Below are 12,381 nucleotides of genomic sequence, written 5' to 3'. Positions count from 1 at the left end.
AAACCTCTAGGTAGGTCGATTCTCCTTCCAGGTAAGGGAGCATATCTTTGCAGTCGTGTTTCAGAGAGATGGCACCTCCTGGCCATTGCCTACGCAAAAACACAGTGCTTAGGTCCATTCTTGCATTTTTTCCCCTTCTCATTAAAAAAATTATGAAGTGTTTGAGATACACAAAGAAGCAGTTTTTCCATGTGCTGCCATGTGAAACAGTCATCATGTTTTTGTATAGAGAAGATTGTCTCAAAAGATCCAGCAATTTACCAGAAAAGATTGAGCTATTATCTCATCTAGGGAAAAGAAAAATCCAACCATCTTGAGAAGAATTCTTAACATTTTTAATAATCTTAAAGACAAATGAAAGTTCAAGACACTAAAAACATGTTACTTGTTCATTTCTTCTGTAAAAGCAATATTTGTAACATCCACAGCATACTGCATTATTGAATGAGTCAGTGAGTTGTTGTTTAACAAACATTTACCTGGTTCTCAGTACCTGCCAGGTTCTGTTCTAGCACTTGGCACACTTACTTTCTTCCTCTGATTGGGATGATACAACAAGTTAGGGACTGTAAAATCAGAGCTGGGACTCTTCCGGAGCTCATCACTTGCCCTCCACCCAATGTTCTCTTTGCTTTATCTAGCATGCCACTGCCACCCTCAAGGCTCAAAGAACACCGTGTGTGACCAAATAACAGGAGAGTGCCCCTGCCAGGAAGAGGTGGCTGGCCGCAGTTGTGATCGGTGCCTGACAGGCTATTTTGGATTTCCCAATTGCCGCCCTTGCCTTTGTAATGGGTTTGCTGAACTTTGTGATCCAGAGACAGGGTCGTGCTTCAATTGCAGGGGCTTTACAACTGGAAGAAACTGTGAAAGGTAGGAAATTCATATGTGCTTTTCTTTTTAATTTCTTGCTTTTGTTCTGATCTCACAACACTCTAGAGGACCATTGAGTGGAAACTCAACAATATTTAAGTGTAGAATGATTGCTATGGGAGGGGAAGATATAGTATCATTCCCATTTTCCTTCAAAATCTTGTTATGAGCCAGACAGTGATTAAGCCAATAACAGGCATTTACCTGGCAACTTGCTTTTTATGTTCCTAAGATATGGCATGTAAATTAAATGGTGTTCTATTAGCTTTAATTACTATACCTTGGAACTTTCAATATAAAGCAAAAACTCCTTTTTCAGAGCAAATGAGCATCTGCTGAAGCATTGGGTTTGGGGAGTTGTACCAACCTTAAACATAACACATCCACAGTGGTTAATATGAGCTTTTCCTGGAGACATTTTGGTCAAAAAAATTTTGCCTTGACAGATGCACTGATGGTTACTATGGGAATCCTTCCTCAGGACAGTCCTGCCATCCTTGCCCATGTCCAGATGTTCCCTCAAGCGATCAATATTTTGCCCACTCCTGTTATCAGAATCCCTGGAGCTCAGATGTAATCTGCAATTGTCTTCAAGGTTATGCAGGTATGCAGTATAGTGCATGATGGTTTTTATCTTCTGTCCCACACTGCTGTTTGAAAAACAGTCATGTGTTGTAATTTATCTGTCTTGGACAAAATGAGTGGTACAGAATATAAGGTGATGGTAAGAAGACACAATTTGGTAAATTTCTGCTTTACTGAACAAAGAATTTGAATGATTCAAAAACAAATGACAAAAATTCATTCCACTGAGCTATCATTATGTTTAAATAATGTTTGGATAAACTAACTGATCAAGTGAGTTCCTATCAAATTAATTTCTTTAAAATCATCACATTAAGATATGTATGTGATTAAGTAACTTATGTATCTTATATATATATCGCATGTACCATAAGCACTTAAAAACTAAAAAATTTTAATCATAAAATAGTTTCTTTGTGTAATTCCAAGCAAGCAATTTGATTGATATTTCACAGACATAACTTACTTTTTCAGATATCTTGAAGAACTAATTTGGGCATTGTATAGACACTGCATAAGTCAGTTCAATGTTTGTATCTGTCACTCAATCCAAAAATTTACTTTGAAGAAATAAGCACAAGTGTAAATAATGCAAACAACAAAAAAACTTATGAGGTCTACTTAATTTAATCATGTCATCTTCAGTGATAATTACTATCATGATAATGAATTGGTTGGCTAATTTTTGTTACCTATAAGGTTACACGTGTCTCTAGTTGATTCATACCTCTTCCCTCTTAGTCTCTTCTTCATGGACATTTTGGGTTGGCTGGTCATTTTTTTAAGAACTGAGACCATGGTTGGACAATGAGAGCATTTCTAAATGAGATGAACCAAAATGTGGAGGGTGGACCCACAGTTTGGGCACCTAAACATCTGCAATTGCCTCATGGTTGGAAGGGTAAAGAGTGTAGAGAGGATGGTTCCTCCATACAGTGCTTAATAAAAATACACTCAAGGGCTCCTATGTGAAGAAAACCACCCTCAGCCATCTTTACTTCTAGGCACATATCTCAGGCTGCGGCTCTTTACCTGTATGACCGTGCAAGGGTTGTAGTGCCCAGAGAGAACACAGCCTGAGATTAGCGTGGCTCTTGGTGCACACTAGGGTGACACTGGCTACATAAGGATTCAGGAATCCTGTGCTCACACCCCTGCTCTGTGGTTTTTTAAAGACCAGAATACATTCTTCACAAAGGACTTTTTAGCTCTGAATAATCATTTTTGTCTCTAATTGGATAATAAATTTAAATGAGTGGAGGAGAGGATTAAAGATGGTGGCATGAGAGGTGAGACAGAGACCTTCTCCTAAAACCTCATATAATATGAAAATATAATTAATACAACCAATCCTGAAAGCGCAACAAGAAAGAAAGCTGTGCCAGACTGCGTATACCTGGGAGAAATAACAGACATCACAGAACAGAGTAACATAACAAAGCCATGACCCGGCAGGACCCAAGCCCTTCCCCCACCCCAGTTCACTGGCAGGAGGAAGAGAAACAGAGTGGGGAGGGAGTGAAGGCCTGGAACTGCTGAACACCCAGCCCTAGAGATCTGCTGTGGGAGCACGAACCTACAAAGCATGGTGCTCTGGTGATTAGTGGGGTTGGAAAGCTAAGATAGGTGGAATACCTGGAGAGACTGAGCTTTCAGCTGCTTGTGGAAAACAGGGATCAATATCTGGCTGATCTGGTGTGCAGTCTGAGAGACTTCCTAAAAGTGAGAGGGCTGCTAAAGGGGTAAGGATTACACAGAGCTTACTGCTCAGGAGAAAGGACAGATAAACAGAATTGTCCGGTGCACTCTGTCCAGCAGGTTGGGAATTTTCACAATCCTCAGGCACTCCAGCGTGACACGCAGCCTGCTGTGCCTTCCTCCCAGCCAGCCTGCACCTGGCTCACAAACCGACAAACTCTGCCTTGGCGTCAGGCCAGCCAGAGGGAAGCCCCGCCTATGGTAGCTACAAAAGCAAAGCATAGAGGCTTACACCTGTGTGCCTGGCCCACTGGTTCCAGCAGTGGAGACAGGCATAATAGTTAGGAAGCAGGAAAAAGCTCTTTCCTTCCCCCAGGCACCAGCACCACTCCCCTGCGACCCTGAAAACACCCCAGGGGCTGAACAGCTCCAGAGAGTAGAGCTTCTGGGCACTAGAGGGCACCACATACAAATATGAAATGTCAAAGGAACCTAGTTCAAAGCAAAATCTCAACAACCCCAAAAAAAGGGTCGAGTAAGACTGAACTAATAAATCTTGAAAGAGATTTCAAAATAAAAATCATAAGCATGCTCCTGGATGTACAGAAAAATATTCAAGAACTCAGGAACGAATTTAGGACAGAGATCCAATCATTGAGGATCACAATGGAGAGTATTAAAAGCAGATTAGATATGGTGGAGGAGATGATAAATGAAATGAAATAGAAATTAGAGAGGATGAATACAAATAAGCTGAGGTACAGAGAGAAAAAAGGATCTCTAGGAATGAAAGAATACTGAGAGAACTGTGTGACCAATCCAAATGGAACAATATTTGTATTATAAGGGTACCAGAAGAAGAAGTGAGAAAAGGGGATAGAAAGTGTCTTTGAGGAAGTAATTGCTGAAAACTTCCCCAGTCTGGAGAAGGAGATAGTCTCTCAGGCCATGGAGATCCACAGATCTCCCAACACAAGGGACCCAAGGAGGACAACACCAAGACATATAATAATAAAAATAGCAAAAATCAAGTATAAAGAAAGACTATTAAACAGTCTGAGAGAGAAATAAGATCACATACAAAGGAAAACCCACCAACCTATCATCAGATTTCTCAGCAGAAGCCTTACAGGCCAGAAGGGATTGGCATGATATATTTAATGCAATGAAGCAGAAGGGCCTCAAACCAAGAATACTTTATCCAGCATGATTATCATTTAAATTTGAAGGAGGGATTAAACAATTTCCAGATAAGCAAAAGCTAAGAGAATTTATCTCCCACAAACCATCTCTACAGTATATTTAAGAGGGACTTCTATAGATGGAAGTGTTTCTAAGGCTAAATAGCTGTCACCAGAGGTAATAAAAAGGGATAGACAAACAGTACAGAATATGATATATAATATATAAAGAATGGAGGAGGAAGAAAAGGACAGGGAAAAAAAGAACCTTTAGATTGTGTTTGTAATAATAGCATACTAAGTGAGTTAAGTTAGACTCTTAGACAGTAAGGAAGTTACCCTTGAACCTTTGGTGACCACGAATCTAAAGCCTGCAATGGCAATAAGTATATACTTATCGATAATCATACTAAATGTAAATGGTCTGAATGTATCAATCAAAAGACATAGAGTCACTGAATGGATAAAAAAACAACACCCACCTTTATGCTGCCTACAAGAGACTCACTTCAAATCCAAAGATATACACAGACTATAAGTGAAGGGATGGAAAAAGCTATTTCATGCAACTAATAGGGAGAAAAAAGCAGGTGTGTTGCAGAACTTGTATCAGACAAAATAAACTTTAAAACTAAGAAAGTCACAAGAGACAAAGAAGGATATTACATAATGATAAAGGAGTTAATCCAACAAGAGGATATAACCATTATAAATATCTATGCACCCAACACAGGAACACCTACATATGTGAAACAAATACAAACAGATTTAAAAGAGGAAATAGAATGCAATGCATGCATTCTAGGAGACTTCAACACTCTACTCACTCTAAAGGACAGATCAACTAGACAGAAAATAAGTAAGGAAACAGAGGCATTGAATAACACATTAGAACAGATGGTCCTAACAGACATCTACAGAACTCTATACTCAAAAGCAGGAGGATACACACTCTTCTCAAATGCACATGGAACATTTTCAAGAATATATCATATACTAGGCCACAAAAAGAGCCTCAGTAAATTCAAAAAGACTGAAATTGTACCAACCAACTTCTCAGACCACAAAGGTATGAAACTAGAAATAAATTATGCAAAGAAAATGAATGAGCCCACAAGCACATGGAGGTTTAACAACATGCTCCTAAATAATCAAAGGATCAATGACCAAATAAAAACAGAGATCAAGCAATATATGGAGACAAATGACAACAATAATTCAACACTGCAAAATCTGTGGGACGCAGTGAAGGCCGTGCTGAGAGGGAAGTATATTGCAATACAGGCCTACCTCAAGAAAGAAGAACAATCCCATATGAACAGCAAAAACTCACAATTAACAAAACTAGAAAAAGAACAAATGAGGCCCAAAGTCAGTAGAAGGAGGGACATAATAATGATTAGAGCAGAAATAAATAAAACAGAGAAGAATAAAACAATAGAAAGAATCAATGTAAGGAGCTGGTTCTTCAAGAAAATAAACAATATAGATAAACCCCTAGCCAGACTTATCCAGAAAAAAAGAGAGTCCACCCACATAAACAGAATCAAAAATGAGAAAGGAAAAATCACTACAGACACCACAGAAATATAAAGAATTATTAGAGAATACTATGAAAAATTATATGCCAGCAAACTGGATAACCTAGAAGAAATGCACAACTTTCTAGAAAAATACAACCTTCCAAGGATAACCAAGGAAGAAACAGAAAATCTGAACAGACCAATTACTAGCAAAAAAATTGAATTGCAATAAAAAAACTACCTGAGAACAAACCCCTGGACCAGATGGCTTCACCCCTGAATTTTATCAAACATTTAGTGAAGACCTAATACCCATTCTCCTTAAAGTTTTCCAAAAAATAGAAAAGGAGGGAATACTCTCAGACTCATTCTATGAGACCAGCATCACTCTAATACCAAAACCAGGCAAAGACACCACAAAAAAAGAAAATTAAAGACCAATATCCCTGATGAACATAGATACAAAAATACTCAACAAAATATTAGCAAACCAAATTCAAAAATACATCAAAAAGATCACCCATCATGATCAAGTACAATTTATTCCAGGGATGCAAGGATGGTAAAATATTCAAAAATCCATCAACATTGTACACCACATCAACAAAAAGAAGGACAAAAACCACATGATCATCTCCATAGATGCTGAAAAAGCATTCAACAAAATTCAACATCCACTCATGATAAAACTCTCAACAAAATGGGTATAGAAGGCAAGTACATTAACATAATAAAGGCCATATATGAAAAACCCACAGCCAACTTACTTAACATCATACTTAACAGTGAGAAGCTGAAAGCCTTTCCTTTAAGATTGGGAACAAGACAGGGATGCCCACTCTCTCCACTTTTATTCAACATAGTACTGGAAGTCCTAGCCATGGCAATCAGGCAACACAAAGAAATAAAAGGCATCCAGATTGGTAAAGAAGAAGTTAAACTAACTCTGCAGATGATATGATATTGTACCTAAAAAACACTAAAGAATCTACTCCAAAACTACTATATCTAATATCTGAATTCAGCAAAGTTGCAGAATTAGTTAACAAAACTAATACACAGAAATCTGTTGCATTCCTATACAGTAATGATGAACTAGCAGAAAGACAAATCAGGAAAACAATTTCATTCACAGTTGCATCAAAAAGAATAAAATACCTAGGAATAAACCTAATGAAGGAAGTGAAGGACCTACACCCTGAAAACTATAAGACACTCCTAAGAGAAATTAAAGAAGACACCAATAAATGGAAACACATCCAGTGCTCTTGGATAGGAAGAATTAATATTGTCAAAATGGCCATCCTGCCTAAAGCAATCTACAGATTCAGTGCAATCCCTATCAAAATACTAACAGCATTCTTCAGTGAACTAGAGCATATTGTTCTAAAATTCATATGGAACCACAAAAGACCCCGAATAGCCAAAGCAATCCTGAGACAGAAGAATAAAGATGGGGGGATTATGCTCCCTGACTTCAAGCTCTACTACAAAGCCACAGAAATCAAGACTATTTGGTACTGACACAAGAACAGACCGATAGACCAGTGGAACAGACTAGAGAGTCCAAATATAAACCCAACCATATATGGTCAATTAATATACAATAAAGAAGCCATGGACATACAATGGGGAAATGACAGCCTCTTCAATAACTGGTGTTGGCAAAACTGCACAGCTACATGTAGGAGAATGAAACTGGATTATTGTCTATCTCCATACACAAAAGTAAACTCAAAATGGATCAAAGACCTGAATGTAAGTCATGAAACCATAAAACTCTTAGAAGAAAACATAGGCAAAAATCTCCTGAATATAAACATGAACAACTTTTTTCTGAACGCATCTCCTCGAGCAAGGGAAACAAAAGCAAAAATGAATACATGGGACTACATCAAACTAAAAAGCTTCTATACAGCAAAGGACACTATCAACAGAACAAAAAGGCATCCTACAGTCTAGGAGAATATATTTGTAAATGACATATCTGACAAGGGGTTAACATCCAAAACAAATAAAGAACTCACATGCTTTAACACCCAAAAAGCAAATAACCCGATTAAAAAATGGGCAGAGGATATGAACAGACAATTCTCCAAAGAAGAAATTCAGATGGCCAACAGGCACATGAAAAGATCTTCCACATCACTAATTATAAGGGAAATGCAAATAAAAACCACAATGAGATATCACCTCACACCAGTTAGGATGGCCAGTATCGAAAAGACTAAGGAAAACAAATGCTGGTGAGAATGTGGAGAAAGGGGAACCTTCCTGCATTGCTGATGGGAATGTAAGCTATTTCAACCATTGTGGAAAGCAATATGGAGGTTCCTCAACAACCAAAAATAGAAATAGCATTTGACCTAGGAATTCCACTCCTAGGAATTTACCTAAAGAATACAACTTCTCAGATTCAAAAAGACATATGCACCCCTATGTTTACCGCAGCACTATTTACAATAGCCAAGATATGAAAGCAACCTAAGTGTCCATCGGTAGATGAATGGATAACGAAGATGTGGTACATATACACAATGGGATACTATTCAGCCATAACAAAGAAACAAATCCTACCATTTGCAACAACATGGATGGAGCTGGAGGATATTATGCTCAGTGAAATAAGCCAGGTGGAGAAAGACAAGTAACAAATGATTTCCCTCTTTTGTGGAGTATAACAACAAAGCAGAAGTGAAGGAACAAAACAGCAACAGACTCAAAGACACCAAGAAGGGACTAGCAGTTACCAAAGGGGAAGGGTCAGGGAAGTTGGGTGGGGAGGGAGGGAGAAGGGGTTTGAGGGGCATTATGAGTGGCACATATAGTTTGGGGGGGATCATGGGGAAGACAGTATAACATAGAGAAGGCAAATAGTGACTCTGTGGCATCTTACTACACTGTTGAGCAGTGACTGCAATGGGGTATGGGGGGGATATGATAACATGGGTGAATGTAGTAGCCACATTGTTTTTTTATGTGAAACCTTCATTAGAGTGTATATCAATAATACCTTAATAAAAAATATGTGTATATAAAATAAATTTTTAAAAATTTTAATGAATGATTTTTTAAATTTTAGAACACTTGTCCTTATTCATCCCAATGCGTGACCTCTCATCCCTGAAAGAGCCCAGTTATTCTCTATTTTCATCAATCTCCATCCCCCTCTCCCCACCCCACACATACCCCTCTCATCTCATTCCCTTTTTATCACCCCTTCCCTCAGGGAAGCGGTGTGGAGAATGCTCTGCCGGTTTCTATGGAAATCCACGAATTTCAGGAGCACCTTGCCAGCCGTGTGCCTGCAACAGTAACATCGATGTAACGGACCCGGAGGCCTGCAGCCGGGTCACAGGGGAGTGCCTTAGATGTCTGCACAACACCCAGGGGCCCCGCTGCCAGCTCTGCAGGCCAGGTTACTTCGGATCTGCCATCAATCAGACCTGCAGGAGTAAGTCTGCAAGGAACCCCAGGAGAAATGTGGCAGTGGTGTGGCAGCTCTTAACTGTGGTGGCAGAGTTAGGCCAGTAGTGGCAGCACCTGCTGGGTGACAGGCTGTTGCACTGGACTCATCAGCAGAAGTGGTTGTAGCGCCACCACAGGTATGTCAGGTGCAGCGCCAGTGTGCTCACTGCGGTTTAGTTTGCATTACGTGACTGCTGCCTTCAACACCTGCCCTCACAGACTGGGACTGTGGCTTCTCAGAGTGTGGTCCACAGCGCAATGTGCCAGCATCACCTGGGGACAGGAGTGGGGTAGTCACAGGCAGATTCCTGGACTGTCCCCTCAGGTCCTCTGAGTTGAATCTTGGGGGGTGAGGCCCAGGAATCTTTGGCGAATGGCATGAGGAAACAATGAGGTTTTCAGTCATCCCAGCTGTGAACTCTTGGAACTTAGTAGGCAGAACCATATGAAATTGCCATATGTGGGGGATCAAAACAGTTGAATGGGTTCAACCTGCTTAGATTCTTTGATAAAGTCTGTATTATTTTAAGCTATTTCTTCTTTGAGCTCTTTGAAGAAGTTATACAATCAGGTCTAAAAAGCAGTTTCTATGGCTTGTTGAATGCCAGTGTTATCACTGAATTTACCTCCAACAGTGGCTCTGTTATCCAGGATGCTCCTGCCACCCTTCTGGCGTGAATCCCACTGAGTGTCCCCCTGGTCGGGGAGCTTGCCTCTGTGACCCTGACACTGGTGCATGCCCTTGTCTGCCCAACGTCACAGGTCAGGCCTGTGACCACTGTGCTGATGGGTACTGGAATCTGGTCCCTGGCAGAGGATGTCAGCCATGTGATTGTGACCCCGGGACTTCTCACAGTAACCGCTGTGACCAGGCAAGATACTTTAAACTTACTAGCATGCCGAGGGTGAGAAGTGAGGGGGAGACATGGTTTCCAAATAAGTAAAGAAACATTTATTTACATACTGGTGTTAATTAGTGCTTTTGGACAGGACTGGCCTTGTATGGGGATAGAGTCTACATTTATTGAGGAATGAAAAGCATCAGAGAGAATGAGGGTCTCAAAGTTGAGCCTCCTTCAGTTTTATCCAGGCCTCTCTGTGACTGCAGAAGTCAGAATTCATGCACAGCACAACACAGACTATCTTGTGTTTCGCAACTTTATATGCATAATAATAGGGAAGCCCCAAGAAACTGACCATCAGTCAGGATTGATTGTTAATCAAAAGGAAAATTAAAAGGTGTCTTCAGAACCCTTAGCTCCATTCTTCAAATTGAGCTGTCATCCCCTATGGCTCACCAACTGCTTCACGTATGGGTAAAATAGGAAGACTTTACTACCAGACCAGTGTCAGTTGTTCCTAAAGAAAGCAGGCTAGTGTACTAGAAGCAGATCTTCTTAATGTACGCTGCTTAACCACACATACGATTTTCAGTCAAGGAAACAATGAGCACAGAATTTCTTAAAGAATATTATCTATTTATAAAAAATATATTAACATCATGATTAAGTGTTTTCAGCTTAGTATATCCTTTGAAACACTTTCACGTTAGTGGAAATGGGGGGAAAGGGTGAAACAATGACAAATTTTAGAGTAAAATCCACAATACAAGATTTAATTGGAATTAAAATGCTAATGTAAGAAGCTTTCGACTAACGTAAAGTAAAAGAGCCTTTCAACTCTTTTAAACTAAGAGTCTTTCCGACTAACATGTATGTCTCACCTCCAATTTCAGCTCCACTGTTCAACATTTTAAAAGTCAAATTTTATACAAGTAAACTTTTGAAGGTAATTCTTATATAGTGTTGCCCTTCTCTTTTCAACCTTCTCCAGCCCATACCCACACAAACACATACCGTGACCTCCTTTTCCTTAATACATTTCTACTTTAGGATAGACTTAGATTATTGAAGAGTTGTAAAGATAGTGCAGAGAAGAGGTTCCCCACACCCAGTTTCCTCCATTTCCTAGCATCTCACATTAGTATGGTACATGTGTCACAATCAATGAACCAATATTGGTACATGACCATTAACTGATGCCCATCATATATTCAGATCTCCTTAGTCTTTACCTGTGTCCTTCTTCCGTCCCAGAACCCAGTCCAGCATAGCGCATTACATTCAGTCACTGTGTCTTCTCAGGCTCCGCTCGGTTGTGGACAGTTCCTCAGATGTTCCTTATTTTTCACTTCAACAGTTTTGAGGAATATTTTATAAAATGCCCCGCAATTCAAATTTATCTGGTATCTTTCTCATGATTAACCTTGGATGACAGCTTTTGAAAAGAACACCATAGAGGTAAATGCTGTTCTCAGCACATCACGTCAAGGGTACACACCAGTTACACAACTTACCACTGTCAACATGAATCTGGACCACCTGACTGAAGTCATGTTTGTCACATTTCTATACCGTCAAGTCCCTCTTCTCCCCCCTTCCCATGCTGTGCTCTACACAGTTATGCTCTCCACCCTTGAGAGCAGAGAATCTCCATGCGTTATTTGGAATTCTTCTGCTCTGGAGATTTGTCCATTGTCCCCCTTTCTTCCCTTATTCAATCATTAAAAAAAAAATAACCATAGGGAATCATGGATATTTATACTGTACTTTGAGTTACAATCCAGTACAACTTTATTTTGTTGTTCATGTTATTCCAGCTTTGGTCATTGGGAGTTCTTTCAGTTGGCTTCTGTACTCCGTTGACATACCCCCGTATTGTTGGGGGGGTTGGTTTTCTTTAAGTATTTCCTTACTCTCTGTACTACAAGATACTCTTAGTTCATTTTGTGTATTTCCTGCCCCTGACCTGGAATCAGTCACTTCCTTAAGGAGTGCTGGTTGCTTTCACTGGAGAATGGGATCTAGGCACTAGATGGCCTTGCCTGTTTTATGGGTTCCCTTCCACTCCTCACACATGCAGCCACAAGCCATGGAACAAACTAGGAGATTTCCATGTGACTGCTTGGCTTTCTAATTCATGAGGAATTCCTGATGTTCATGACATCATTGTCTTGCATGCTTTGTAGGTCTTTTGGGAAGCCTGTTTCCAGC

The 12,381-nt window shown here is 39.9% G+C and overlaps 1 protein-coding gene and 1 long non-coding RNA gene across 7 annotated transcripts in view; one reads left to right on the top strand and one right to left on the bottom strand.

Annotated features, from left to right (window-relative positions):
- The window catches only part of LOC140849943 (uncharacterized), a 162,913-nt gene that overhangs the window by 90,559 nt on the left and 59,973 nt on the right, over positions 1-12,381 (bottom strand). The gene's annotated exons all lie outside the window — the stretch shown is intronic.
- Positions 1-12,381, top strand: part of LAMB4 (laminin subunit beta 4) — a 125,101-nt gene that overhangs the window by 79,425 nt on the left and 33,295 nt on the right. For 5 of the 6 annotated variants that reach the window (XM_073239025.1, XM_073239024.1, XM_073239026.1 and 2 more), the window contains 4 exons: positions 642-873; positions 1,320-1,477; positions 9,090-9,314; positions 9,980-10,200. In XM_073239025.1, coding sequence (XP_073095126.1) covers positions 642-873; positions 1,320-1,477; positions 9,090-9,314; positions 9,980-10,200 — 836 coding nt within the window. The remainder of the gene's footprint in view (positions 1-641; positions 874-1,319; positions 1,478-9,089; positions 9,315-9,979; positions 10,201-12,381) is intronic. The other variant, XM_073239027.1, reaches the window with a different exon arrangement.

Source organism: Manis javanica, chromosome 6, assembly GCF_040802235.1.
Source record: "Manis javanica isolate MJ-LG chromosome 6, MJ_LKY, whole genome shotgun sequence".
Lineage (NCBI taxonomy): Eukaryota > Metazoa > Chordata > Mammalia > Pholidota > Manidae > Manis > Manis javanica.
Note: the sequence above shows the minus strand (reverse complement) of the source record. Positions and strands in the feature narration are given on the sequence as shown.